The following is a 12,278-nucleotide window of genomic DNA, read 5'->3' as shown; positions in this document are numbered from 1 at the left end:
GAAAATTCCAAATATAAGAACATTTTCACAAGTGAAGGACCACAGCTTCAAGAGCCTATCAAGTAGCCAAAACACAGACAAGAAAGACCGACATCAAGACACATTCCCATGAAATTTCCAGTTAGTATTAATGATAAAGAGAAGATTCTAAAAAGTACACAAAGGCTTAGGAATCAGGGTTGCAGTGGAATCCTCCAAGTCTGACAATCAGGAGTTAGGACAATATTTGAAAAAATTCTGGGGGAAAAAGATTTCCTCAGTTCTACACACAACCTTCAAGATATTTTTAGACGTGTGAGACCTCAGGCAATCTGCCTCCCACACAGTCCTCCCTCCAGAAGCTGGTGGAGGATGTGCTCCACCAAATTCTGAGAGAAGGCTCCAAAGGCAACAACCTGAAAGCCAGCAAACAGCCAAACGTCCAGGTGACAGCACCCAGGCGGACACCTGTGGAGCAGTCCTAGAGATCAAGTCTAGACTAGCACAGGATGATGGCAGGCTCGGGGGAATTCTTCAGGGTAACTGAACTAACAGATGAGCTAAGAGGTCTGACTTTGTAGAAAACTGTATTGACAGCTTTCTGTGCAATTATATTCTGGAAAATGAGGGAAATGGCTAGCAAGAAATAACAGAAAATAGAAACATAAAACAGGAAACTATTAATATCACAGGAAATGCACAACAAAGGAAGAAAACTCACCAAATGTGTAGCTATTCATATGCAGTATCTCACAGTCATAATAATGTAAAATATCAAATTCTGATTTAAGCAAAAATTATTATACAATGATTTCAGGAGAACTGGGAAGCTGGTAATGATTAGTGGGATGTGGGATTTGAGACAGAAATCCCATGTGTGACAACAGTTCCTCTGTTTTGTTGATCTCTAATACAAGCTGTCAATAAACGCAGTCTCACGTTTGCTCTGACAGGAATGCACTGGATTCTTAGCTATGGCATCATTTGGGTGTATAGCAGTTAATGAGAAACTAAGTTCCTTACTAGCATTGTGGAAAGATCATAAAATGAGAAGTAGCCTAACTTCTTACTTGCCAAACTGGAAATCTTGAGAAAATATTAACATCTATAGTCTTAAATAAGAATCTGTTCAAAGAGGACACCTGTCCATCATTACCTCATGCACAGTACAAATGTGGGCTGTGCAGTCAGGCAGGCAGGGGTTAGTTTTACTTTTTCCATGTATTCTCTAAGCAGTGCACAAATTATTCCACTTTTCCTTCCAAAGCAATGGACATAACCCACAGCAAGACACGCATTGTAGGAGGTTACTCAAATTGCACACACAAGGGCTAGTGTTGTGGTATAGGAGGTAAACTGACATCTGCAAAGCCTGATATCTCTTGTGTGCCAGTTCATGTCCCAGCACTCCTCCTCCAATCCAGCTCCATGCTAATAGCCCTGGAAAAAGCAGCATCTGATCCCACTGTTTGGACTGCTATTCCACATGGGAGACTTGGAAAAGCTCCCGGCTTTTGGCTTGGACTGGTTCAGCCATGGCCACGGTGGCCATCTGGGGAGTAAACCACTGGATGAAGATCTCTATCTCTCCCTCTTCCACTCTGCAACTCCAACTTTCAAATACATAAATAAGATATTTTTTAAAATGAACACAAAATTCCGTTGTGTATGAAAAGCAAAGGGTTCAAAATTACATATGTAATATGAAGGAACAGAAATGTAGTAAGATCGTTTAAAACAAAACACATTAGTGATACTCACTAAACTGATTTTATGAATTGGTCATGACCTGCACTTTGGAAAGCACTCCATAAATGACAGTTTCATCAAAATTCTTCACCTGCTAAAGGTAATATAGAGTGCATGGTAGCCTAGTGGTTAGAGTCTGCCTTGCATGTGTCGGGATCCCTTATGGATGCTGGTTCATATTCCAGCTGCTTTGCTTCCCTTTCGGCAACCTGCTTGTGGCCTGGGAAAGCAGTAGAGGATAGCCCAAAGCCTTGGGATCCTGTACCCACACGGGAGACCCAGGAGAAGCTCCTGGCTCTGGATCAGCTCAGCTGTTGTGGCTGCTTGGTAAATGAACCAGCTGATGGAAGATCTTTGTCTCTGTCTCTCCTCTCTGTATATCTGCCTTTCCAATAAAAATATATAAATCTTTAAAAAAAAATACATTAAAAAATATAATATACAACTTACCTCACAGAATTATTCTATAGAACTTTTTGCAATGTGCTAGGTGTGGTACTATGCTAGAGCTGATATCAACTTGAAATCATAAGCACATATCAAACACCATTTGTCTGCATTCCTCTATCCCACCCAAAATAGTAGGATGTCTTACACATTCTAAGTATCCCATAAATTTTAGTGGGGATTGTCAGATCAGTACTTGAAAACAATAAAACAATACTTGGGTCTGGCACGATAGTATAGCGGTTAAAGTTCTCGCCTTGAATGCGCTGGGATCTCATACGGTTGCTGGTTCTAATCCTGACTGACCTGCTGCCCATCTAGCTACTTGCCTGTGGCCTGGGAAAGCAGCTGAGGACAGCCCAAAGCCTTGGTACCCTGCACCCGTGTGGGAGACCCGGAAGAAGCTACTGGCACCTGGCTTCGGATTGGCTCAGCTCCAGCCGTTGTGGCTGCTTGGGGAGTGAATCATTGGATGGAAGATCTTCCCCTTTGTCTTTCCTACTCTTTGTATATCTGATTTTCCAAATTAAAAAAATATACTAAGAGTCAACTCTTAAAAATAGTGCTTATCTTACGTGGGGACCATATGTACGTGCTTTAGTCACAGTAACTTGCTTAATCTCATAGCTCCTCTGTAAAGTGAAAACTAATACTTTCATTCACTGCTGTTTCACGGATGAAGAAACTGAGGTGCAGACTGATGAAGCTGGTCACATGGCTAATTCATGGCAGTGCTGGGATTCAAGCAGGTAAGGAGGCTCTGCAGACTGCGTTCTTAACTGCAAATGCTAAATCGCTCTGGTGGCAGAGAAGCAGGCGAGCACAGAGTCTGACTTGTAAAGCATAGCTAGCACTGCCATCCGTGGGAACCAAATGAGTTGCAATGCAGCAAGGAGTTTCAGAGTGAGTTCCTTCCCCCATCTTTTGACCCTCACGTTAATCCCACTTAGTGGAATTTAAGAAGAAACTTCAGTCAAGGGGATAGGATCACGGAAAAGTAAACACTGATTTTTGCTAGAATGGGAGTATCATTTGCACGGCAATTGGAGAATGGTCACTTCTTTACTCTTTGGAGAAGCCCTTAGAAGGAACCTCTAATTTTCTGTTACAGACAAGGAACATGAGATTCAGAGGTCAGAACTTTTCCTTCAATACCTGTTTCAGATCCAGGTCTCTGATTCTATCCTTGGATCACTTATACTTCAGTCCAGTGACTGACTCAAGGAGATAAGAGGGCTGGGCTAAGGCCCTGAACAAAATAAAGGTATTGCGACCTGTTTCTCCAAATCAGTCTGCCAGCCTGCTTGCCTCCCAACCTCCCTTCCTTCCTTCCTTCAATACTTTTTATTTATTTGAGAGGAAGACTTACAGAATGAGAGAGAGAATCTTTCCATCTGCCAGTTACTCCCCAAATGGCCACAATGGCAAGATGCTGGATCAGGCGGAAAGCCAGGAGCTTAGAACTACATCTAGTCTCCTATGTGAGTGGCAAGAGCCCAATAACTGGTCCTTCCTCCGCCTACCTTCCTTCTCCACCTTCCTGGGAGTGGAGCAGCTGGAACTCAAACTCAGCTCCCTGATACGGGATGCTGGCATTGCAGGTGGCAGCCTAGCTTGCTATGTCACAAGTCCAGCCCCTTTCCTTTCTTCTTAATTCTAGGTTAATCAGAAAGTTCTAAGAATCTCTTCTATCTGTTTCATTGCTTTGTTACTTCTGAGAATATGGCCATAAGAGACAAAGAGAATAAAGGATGGATAAACTGGAACAAAAGGCAGAGCAAACAGACCGTGTGCTGACCTGAAGGAGGGAAGGTCTCGGCAGTGGTTGCTGCGGTGCTGGAATTCGCCTCCCAGGGCTCGGTGCGGGCATCTGCAAACGGGGTGTCTGGAAGCAACGTTCCATTTGGCGAACTGGTCGTGCCTACAGAACTGGTGCTTGCTGTTCTGGTGGTCCCATTGTCTGACTCTGAAGAATTGACGGTGGTTACATAGACGGGTCCCAGAGTTAGATTCAAGCTGAATGTTGGTGCCACAGAAAAAGAAGTTACTGAAGATGTTGGATTTGAAGTTTTGTTCTCTTCTTTAACTGATTCTGCTGTTGATGATTGAATTGATCTCGTAATTCCTATGGAAGGTGAAACTACAAAAACCAAACAATAAGGCAATATTATACAAACATGAAGCTTAAAAAACAAGAGACACAAGTCAGTAAATCTTGACAAACTATTTAAAGATGCGGACACCAAAGACTGTCTCCCTCAACTTCTTGTACATTTTTTATCCAATGCCAGGCCCTTCTCACTTCTCCAAAGACTAACAATGAAGGAAGGAGGAAACAGACCTCTTAGTTGATCAGAGTTAACAAAGTTTGAAACAGAAGCAATTTATTTTACTTGGCAGGAAACCCACATAATTTCTTTATTTAAAATAGTATACAGTAATGTAAAATAACACTGAGCATAAAATACAATTCAAAGGTTTCTAAAAATACATACTTTACTATCACTTGAGTAAAATCCCACTATTCTTTAAAAAAAATGTATTAGTCAAATTCCTATCATTAAATTTTGTGAAAACAAAATTCTATTCCCACTATTGGCCTTATGATAGGACAGTTTACCTGTGGTAGCATTGTGGGCACTGACATGAATCAGACCACTGCCAAGCAGAACTAGAACGAACCAGGAACCCATGCTGACCTGAAAAATAAACAAACATGCTAGATGAGGTACTATATTAATTTTAAGAAAGATTCATTTATTTGACTGGCAGAGTGACAAAGGGAGGGAGAAATCTTTCATACATTAGGTTCATCTTCAAGTGACTGAAATGGCTGGTCTGGGCCAAACTAAGGCTCCCTCCTGGCCTCCCACATGGAGAGCAGGAACTCAAGTATGTGAGCCATCTTCTGCTGCTTTCCCAGGTGCATTATCAGGGTGCTGGAATGAAGCAAAACAGCCTTAGCACCCAGGAGTGCAACTGGTTCGCTGATAAGGGATGCTGGCATTGCAAGCTGTGGCTTAACCTGTGGACTACAATGCCAGCTCTTGAAGTTCCTATGAACAATTCACCAAGAGTACTTTGGGTAAAACCTTCCCAGGTGTTACTAAAATGTAGGTACTGAACCAATGTTTTTTTGGGAGGGATCCTGTCACACACATTTCCCGGAGTTCAACATTAACAGAATTCTATACAAGTAATAATAGATCTCGAAATTGGTATTTGGTGGTGTAGTAGTTAAAATGCCAGCAGAACGCATCAGGTGATACTGGTATCATGCTCGACTTTCAGTTCTTGATTCCAGCTTCCCACTGACGCAGACTCTGGGAGGCAACAGTGAGAGCGGAAGTAGCTGGGTTTCTGCCACAATGAAGGACGCCTGGATTGGGTTTCTGGCTCCCAGCTTTAGCCTTGGCCCAGGCCCAGTAATTAACGGGCATTTGCAAGGGAGCTTTCTCTGCCTCTGTACTTCTCAAATCGGTAAATAAATATTAAAAAAAAAAAAGTCTATAAGAACATACTCTTAAAACCATGATTCTCAGCCTTGGCTGTACTTTACAATTACCTGAAAAACTTCACAAAAAATCCATGTGCCAGATTGCAGCTCTGGGGAGAGTCAGGTGGTATTTCTGTTCAAACTCCCCAGCTCACTGTATGTGCAGCTTTGCAGTCTTCATAGCAGGAGGTATGGAGAAGGCAGGCTGACGACACTAAATACACTACAACTTTTACCCTACACCAAGCTGCATGAGAGGACAGAGTTTGCCAGTAACAGTGGCTCACTCACCCACTCATATTTCTGTGCCCTAAACTGAGCAGGATACTGGAGAAACAATAGGCAAGCATAAGCTCACAAGCTTAATTTTCACGAGACTCACAATCTAGAAGTAACTCAGTACCAAAGTCTTTCTCCAGAGTAAGCAGGACAAGCCTCCCCAAGGGGCACATGAAAATCTCTGGGAAGCAGAGGGTAGGGAGAGAGAGATACACAGGTGGCTCATATATATACCAGCATTTTGCCATGGGTAGCACAGTGATGCTGAGCAGCGTGATGGGTTTCACAGGTGCCCTTCCTCAGGTACAGCTTCCTTAGATGGGACCAATTCTCTATTCTGCCTAAGCAGAGATCATTAAACCAAGGACTTTTAGACTTTTATAGTAAGCCTGTGAAAAATATGGATAGTGAATTAATACTGAGCAGAACTGACAGAATCCAACCTAACTCACAACTGACCATAACCCCAAACTGGAAGTGTACACAATTCTCTCCACAAGAGTAAGGAATTGGGACTGGTGCAACGGCTCAACAGGCTAATTCCCCACCTGCAAGTGCCAGGATCCTGCTCCGTTTATGGCATATGAGCAACAGTTCTTGCACCAGCTGCTCCATTTCCCACCCAACTCTTTGCTTGTGACTTGGGAAAGCAGTAGAGGATGGCCCAAAGCCTTGGGACCTTACACCCACAGGGGAAACCCAGAAAAGGCTCCTGGCTTCATATTGGCTCAGCTCTGGCCATTGAGAAATGAACCAGCAGATGGAGGATCTTTTGCTCTGTCTCTCCTTCTCTGTAAATATGCCTTTCCCCAACAAAAAAACCACATCTTTAAAAATTAATTTAAATTTATTTTTATTTATTTAAATTATAGTGCGAGAGAGAAAGAGAGAGAGAAAAAGAAACGAAAAGGGCAAGGAAGGCAGAGGGAGACCTAAGAGAGAGAGAAACCTCTATTTGCTGGTTCACTCACCAAATGGCCACAATAGCTGGGACTGGTCCAGGCTGAAGCCAGGAACCCAGAATTCCACTGGAGTCTGCTATGTGAGTGGCAGAGACCCAAGCGAAGGAACCACCTTCTGCTGCCTTCCAAGGCAAGTTATCACAGAGCTAGATGGGTAATGGAGCAGCAGGACTTGAGCTGGTACACAGATATGAGAAGCCAGTGTTGCAACATTGCCAGCCCTTCTTTCTAGATTTTAGAAATACTAAAATAAATACATACTACCAGTCTTCTTTCTACATTTTAAAATAAGTAGCACGTATTTACAAATAAAAATCAATGAAAGTTAAAAAAGCAGGTTTCATTACACAACATAAAAATAGAAAGTAAAACTCAGACAAAAACATAATGTGCAAAATGGTATACATGAAGTGAGAGAATGCAAACAGAAGGCACACACAGTGATGAAAGATGGAGAGGATTTTAGGTGCGGAGAAGAGCTCTCACATCCATGTCACCAGCCACAGGGTACAGCCAGGAAAACCACAGTGAAGTCCCCCCTTCTGCTCAGATCAAAACCCTCAAGCAAGCTAGTTTGACTTCCTGACAACCCCCTCCCCTGCAACTCATCTGCAACCACACCTGTTCTCACTCCTTTTCTCTGGTCTAAGTCTGTTCCAAAGGTCCCAAGAGTATCCCAGAGCTCCCTGGCAGGAAACAGGGTAGAAATCCTTCTCACTCCTGTAGGACACCACAAGCAGAACCACTTCTCCCGGCACCTGCTCTGATGACTCCTGCTCCCGAAGGCTCTCTGGGACTTTCTGGCAGTGAAAACCACCCGTGGCTTCAGTTCTCTTCCTCTTTCCAAGGCCTGACATTCCCCTGGCTGACTTCACAGATGACACAAGCCACATCTGGATCAGCCAGCCTTTCAGCTCCCTGACTTGCTCATTCACCTCCACCCTACTCAGATCACCCACAACAATCAATGGCTGCACTCCAGGTTGTCATCGCCCAGAAAAACTATCACAATGAACCCACCCTCTCCCCAACAAACATTCTATGCTTGCAGGTCTTCTGTGATACCAGCTACACCTGTTTTCTAACCTCATCCAGTTCTCCAGTCCCTTCAACTCCTCTCTAATTTCCTTTGTTCTAATTATCTGTGCTCTGTCTTCATTTTTCTCTCTATAAAACCAAGAGACATTGGTGTTAACCTAACTATGTTTGCTGGTATGCCAACATAGGAAAAAATCCAATCCAGAACTGGCAGCCTTGTAGTATTGCCAAATGCTGCTTAAGAAAATAAAACAGGGGCCCAGCATGGTGAATCTTTGTGAATAAGTTGCAGATATTTAAAAAGAGGTCATGGTTTAGTGCAGAGATAGCTGTTTAAGTGAAATGGTGGAAGAAGAAACCAGATTGCCATAGAGACAACTCTTTCTAGAAGTTTGGCTATGAGCAGAGTAGAATGATGACTGATGTGCATGCAAAGAAAGTTTTCTGAGAAATTTTTAATAGTGCTTAAATACTGCAGTTAAAGCTGGGGATGGTGGCAGGATATCAACAAGGCCAGATTCCAAGGGACAGAGATTCTTAGGAGAAATTGTACAAAAGGAGGATAGTTCTGGATATGGAACTGGCTGTCAGAATGGTACAGTCCATTGGCTTTTCTTTTCTTGGAAGTCTGAGCGAGCCCAACAGCCAAGGGTGTGGGGATGGGGGGACAGCTGAAGGAGTGGGGAAACTTGACATCACTGTTATGCAGAATTGGTACAAAAGCTGACCAGGGAAATACAGAGAGGTTGTATTCAGAGTTCCACTGAGGCAGAAATAGTGACTCAAAGTGATAGAAACATTGTGGATTTTTTTTTTATTGCAAAGTCAGATATACAGAGAGGAGGAGAGACAGAGGGAGATCTTCCATCCGATGATTCACTCCTCAAGTGACCACAATAGCCAGAGCTGCACTGATCTGAAGCCAGGAGCCAGAAACTTTGTCCAGGTCTCCCACGTGGGTGCAGGGTCCCAAGGCTTTGGGCCGTCCTCGACCGCTTTCCCAGGCCACAAGCAGGGAGCTGGATGGGAAACGAGGTTGCCAGGACTAGAATTGGTGCCCATATGGGATCCCAGTGCATTCAAGGTGAGGATTTAGCCACTAGGCCATCATGCTGGGCCCAAAGGCCTTGTTTTTATGCAGATAGTCAAAAGGCTGGAACTCAGAAAATAGTACTATGAACTTCCAGAGGAACATAGGCCAGCCAGAATGCCATCTGCACGATGCTGGGATCCTGTGCATACATCCTAATACTGGGGTGATTATTAAACAGCCACTATGGGGGTTGTTTAAATTCATTAAAAACATCTCTTTGGCAACTACTGTCAAAGCTAAATGTACACCTGCTTTGTTATTCAGGTTAATTACGTGAGAATAAATTTACCTGAGAGGAACCAAAAGCATGTGTAGAGAAAGACTTGTATTAAGAACCGATATAAGAATCTAGTATGATAGCCTAGTGGCTAGATCCTTGCCTTGCACACCGGGATCCTGTATGGGCAATGGTTGTGTTGCAGATGCTGCACTTTCCATCCAGCTCCCTGTCTGAGGCCTAGGAAACCAGTGGAGCATGGCTCATGGCCTTAGGGCCCAGTACCTGCATGGGGAACCTGGAGGAAGATCTTGCCTCCTGGCTTCTGAAGCCCATATGGGATTCCAGCATGTGCAAGGCAAGGACTTTAGCTGCTAGGCTAGTGCACCAGGCCCAAACATTCAGTTTTTAAAAAGACATATTTATTTTATTAGAAAGGCTGATCTATAGACAGAGGGAGATACAGAGAGAAAGATACAGAGATACAGAGAAGTTGACCCAAGCAGGAGCCAAGAGCCTCTTTCTGGCCTCCCATGCCAGTGCAGGGTACCACCGTTTTAGCTTAACCTTCGCTGTGCTTTCCCAGGCCACAATCAGGGAGCTGGATGAGAAGCAGAGAAGCTGGAACATGACAACCCCAAGTTATTGAATCATTTTTTTCCCTAAGGATTTATTTATTTTTACTGGAAAGGCAGGTCAGATTTAAAAGTGAAGGAGACATGTAAATATCTTCCATTCACTGCTTCACTCCCCAAATGTCTGAAAGAGCCAGAGCTGAGCTGAGCCAAAGCCAGGAGCCTCTGCCAGGTCTCCCACACAGGTGCAGGGTATCAAGATTTGAGGCAATCCTCTACTGCTTTCCCAAGCCACATGCAGGGAGCTGGATGGGAAGTGGAGCAACCGGGATATGAACTGGCACCCATATGGGATCCCAGCAATTGCAAGGTTAGGATTTATCCACTACATTACCACACTGGTCCCCATGTTATTGAATATTATACTCAAGTACTTTTTGACTGATTGGTTATTTTTTTAAGAAAGGCTTCCCAAGTGCCTGCAATAGCCAAGGCTAAACCAATCTGAATGCAGGAGCAAGAGCCTCCTCTGGGTCTCCCATGTGGGTGCAGGGTCCCAAGGCTTTGGGGCCGTCCTTGACTGCGTTCCTAGGCCACAAGCAGGGAGCAGGATGGGAAGTGGGGCAGCCGGGATTAGAACCAGTGCCCATATGGGATCCTAGCTCATGCAAGGCAAATACTTTAGCCACTAGGCTATTGCACCAGGCTCTAAGTTACTGAATTTTATATTGCAGTATTGTCTTTACTTATTAAAGGTTCTATTTTCCTCAAAGTATTGCTCTTTGTCTTACACAATCCCATTTTATGTCACTACTGTGAAAGGAATCTTGTAATGTGATTTTAAAAATAATTAAAAGACATATTTACTTGAAATACAGAGTGAGTGAGAGGGAGGGGCATGCGTGCAGGGGCCCGAGTACCTGGGCCATGCTCTACAAGGCCATAAGTACAGAGCTGGATTGTAAGTGGAGTAGCCAGGACTAGAACCCATGCCTATATGGGATGCTGGCCCTGCAATGGAGGCTCAATCTACTCTGTTACGATGCTGCTAACCTGCCTCAAAGTCACTTCTTAGAACATTATTTGTTATGAAAAAAAGTCACTGTTTCTCCTCTCCCATAATTAAATGCAAGATACATTAAAATCAGGCATACTTATTAAAATAAGTGAACAAACAAACAAACTCCCAGGAAAACATGTCTCATTTCCCACCGTTAGTCCCATTTCACAAGGGAGTACTAAACACTTCCTCCTATATTTTATTGAATTTCCTGTACTACACCAGCATGCCACACAAAAAAAGCGTTAAGCAGGATATTATAGATGCTGTCTGTAGCCTGTATTTCTGCTAACATTTTCCGTAGCCGCATATTCAGCTGTACCACAGTTATTTAAGTCTTGTTTGCCTTTGTTAAGAGTTGATTACGTATTGTTTCCTTCCCTATTCTATACATCATTTTCCATTAGGCAACAGTGGCCTGAAAGTAAAGATAGAATTATATATTCCGGGAAAGCCAAAAGAATGGCAAAAAATTCAAGTTTATAGTCGTTTATTTTTCGAAACGCCCCTGTGAATCATGATGTTTCGTTGACGGAGCGTAGTGAGCAGCTGAGGAGGGAGGCTCTGGGCGATGAGTCATGGAGTCGGCAGCTCCCGGACAGACGGGACACAATGGGGGCGCATTTTGTTCTCTCCTATTCCACCACACCCAGACAGCGGGCCAATATATAATCTTTATTTCATTACAAAAGCATCTCTTATTTTTTAAAAGTCATTTCTTTCACATTTTAATGAGAGTGCTCAGAGAACAGAGTTTATCATTTAAATGACAAAAACCAAGATGCCATTAGCAATACTTAAAAGCTCTGCGATAAAGAGCAAGGTTCCTGATAGAGAAGGCACGAGGACATTCCCTAAATGTTCTTACAGTCAAAATCAGACTAGCAGATTCAAGGGACACAGAAGGGACACAGACGGTGGACAACATCCGCTGCTGGCTGGCTGGTCACATCCGCCCCCTCATCTCAAATCCTCACCAACCACATGCCACTGACAGTGGTGTCAGTATATACCTCCTAGCAAGCATCACTTGGGGTGGGGCAGGGTAAAGTGGTGAGTTGGCAGTGAAGGACACTGCATTAGGGACCATCAACACCCCAGCTGTGTGCGCCACCCAAAGTGCACCTCATTCTATGCTGACTCAAGATGACTGAAAATTTGGCACACTCACTCCTTGTCCATGCATCTAAACTTCACTGACACCAGGGCACCTTTCTGGGAACCACCATGAGCACTGCAGCTCTACCTCAAACCCTGCCTCCTTTACACATTCATCAGGTCTGGTCCTGAACCACACTCCTCACCCTATAAAGAGAACGACCTTAACCTGGCCCGCACTCATGTGTAAGCAGACACCATTCCTCTTACTTAATCCCATTTTTC

At 43.8% G+C, this 12,278-nt stretch overlaps 1 protein-coding gene across 2 annotated transcripts in view; it reads right to left on the bottom strand.

The window, feature by feature from the left end:
- PTPRA (protein tyrosine phosphatase receptor type A) overlaps window positions 1–12,278 on the bottom strand; it is a 111,220-nt gene that overhangs the window by 44,962 nt on the left and 53,980 nt on the right. For both annotated transcript variants that reach the window (XM_040981734.1, XM_040981735.1), the window contains exons 3-4: window positions 4,796–4,874; window positions 3,974–4,315 (exon numbers count right to left, since the gene is read on the bottom strand). In XM_040981734.1, coding sequence (XP_040837668.1) covers window positions 3,974–4,315; window positions 4,796–4,874 — 421 coding nt within the window. The remainder of the gene's footprint in view (window positions 1–3,973; window positions 4,316–4,795; window positions 4,875–12,278) is intronic.

Source organism: Ochotona curzoniae, unplaced genomic scaffold (genome assembly GCF_017591425.1).
Source record: "Ochotona curzoniae isolate NIBS_2020 unplaced genomic scaffold, NIBS_Ocur_1.0 contig_3520, whole genome shotgun sequence".
NCBI classification, from domain to species: Eukaryota; Metazoa; Chordata; class Mammalia; order Lagomorpha; family Ochotonidae; genus Ochotona; species Ochotona curzoniae.
Note: the sequence above shows the minus strand (reverse complement) of the source record. Positions and strands in the feature narration are given on the sequence as shown.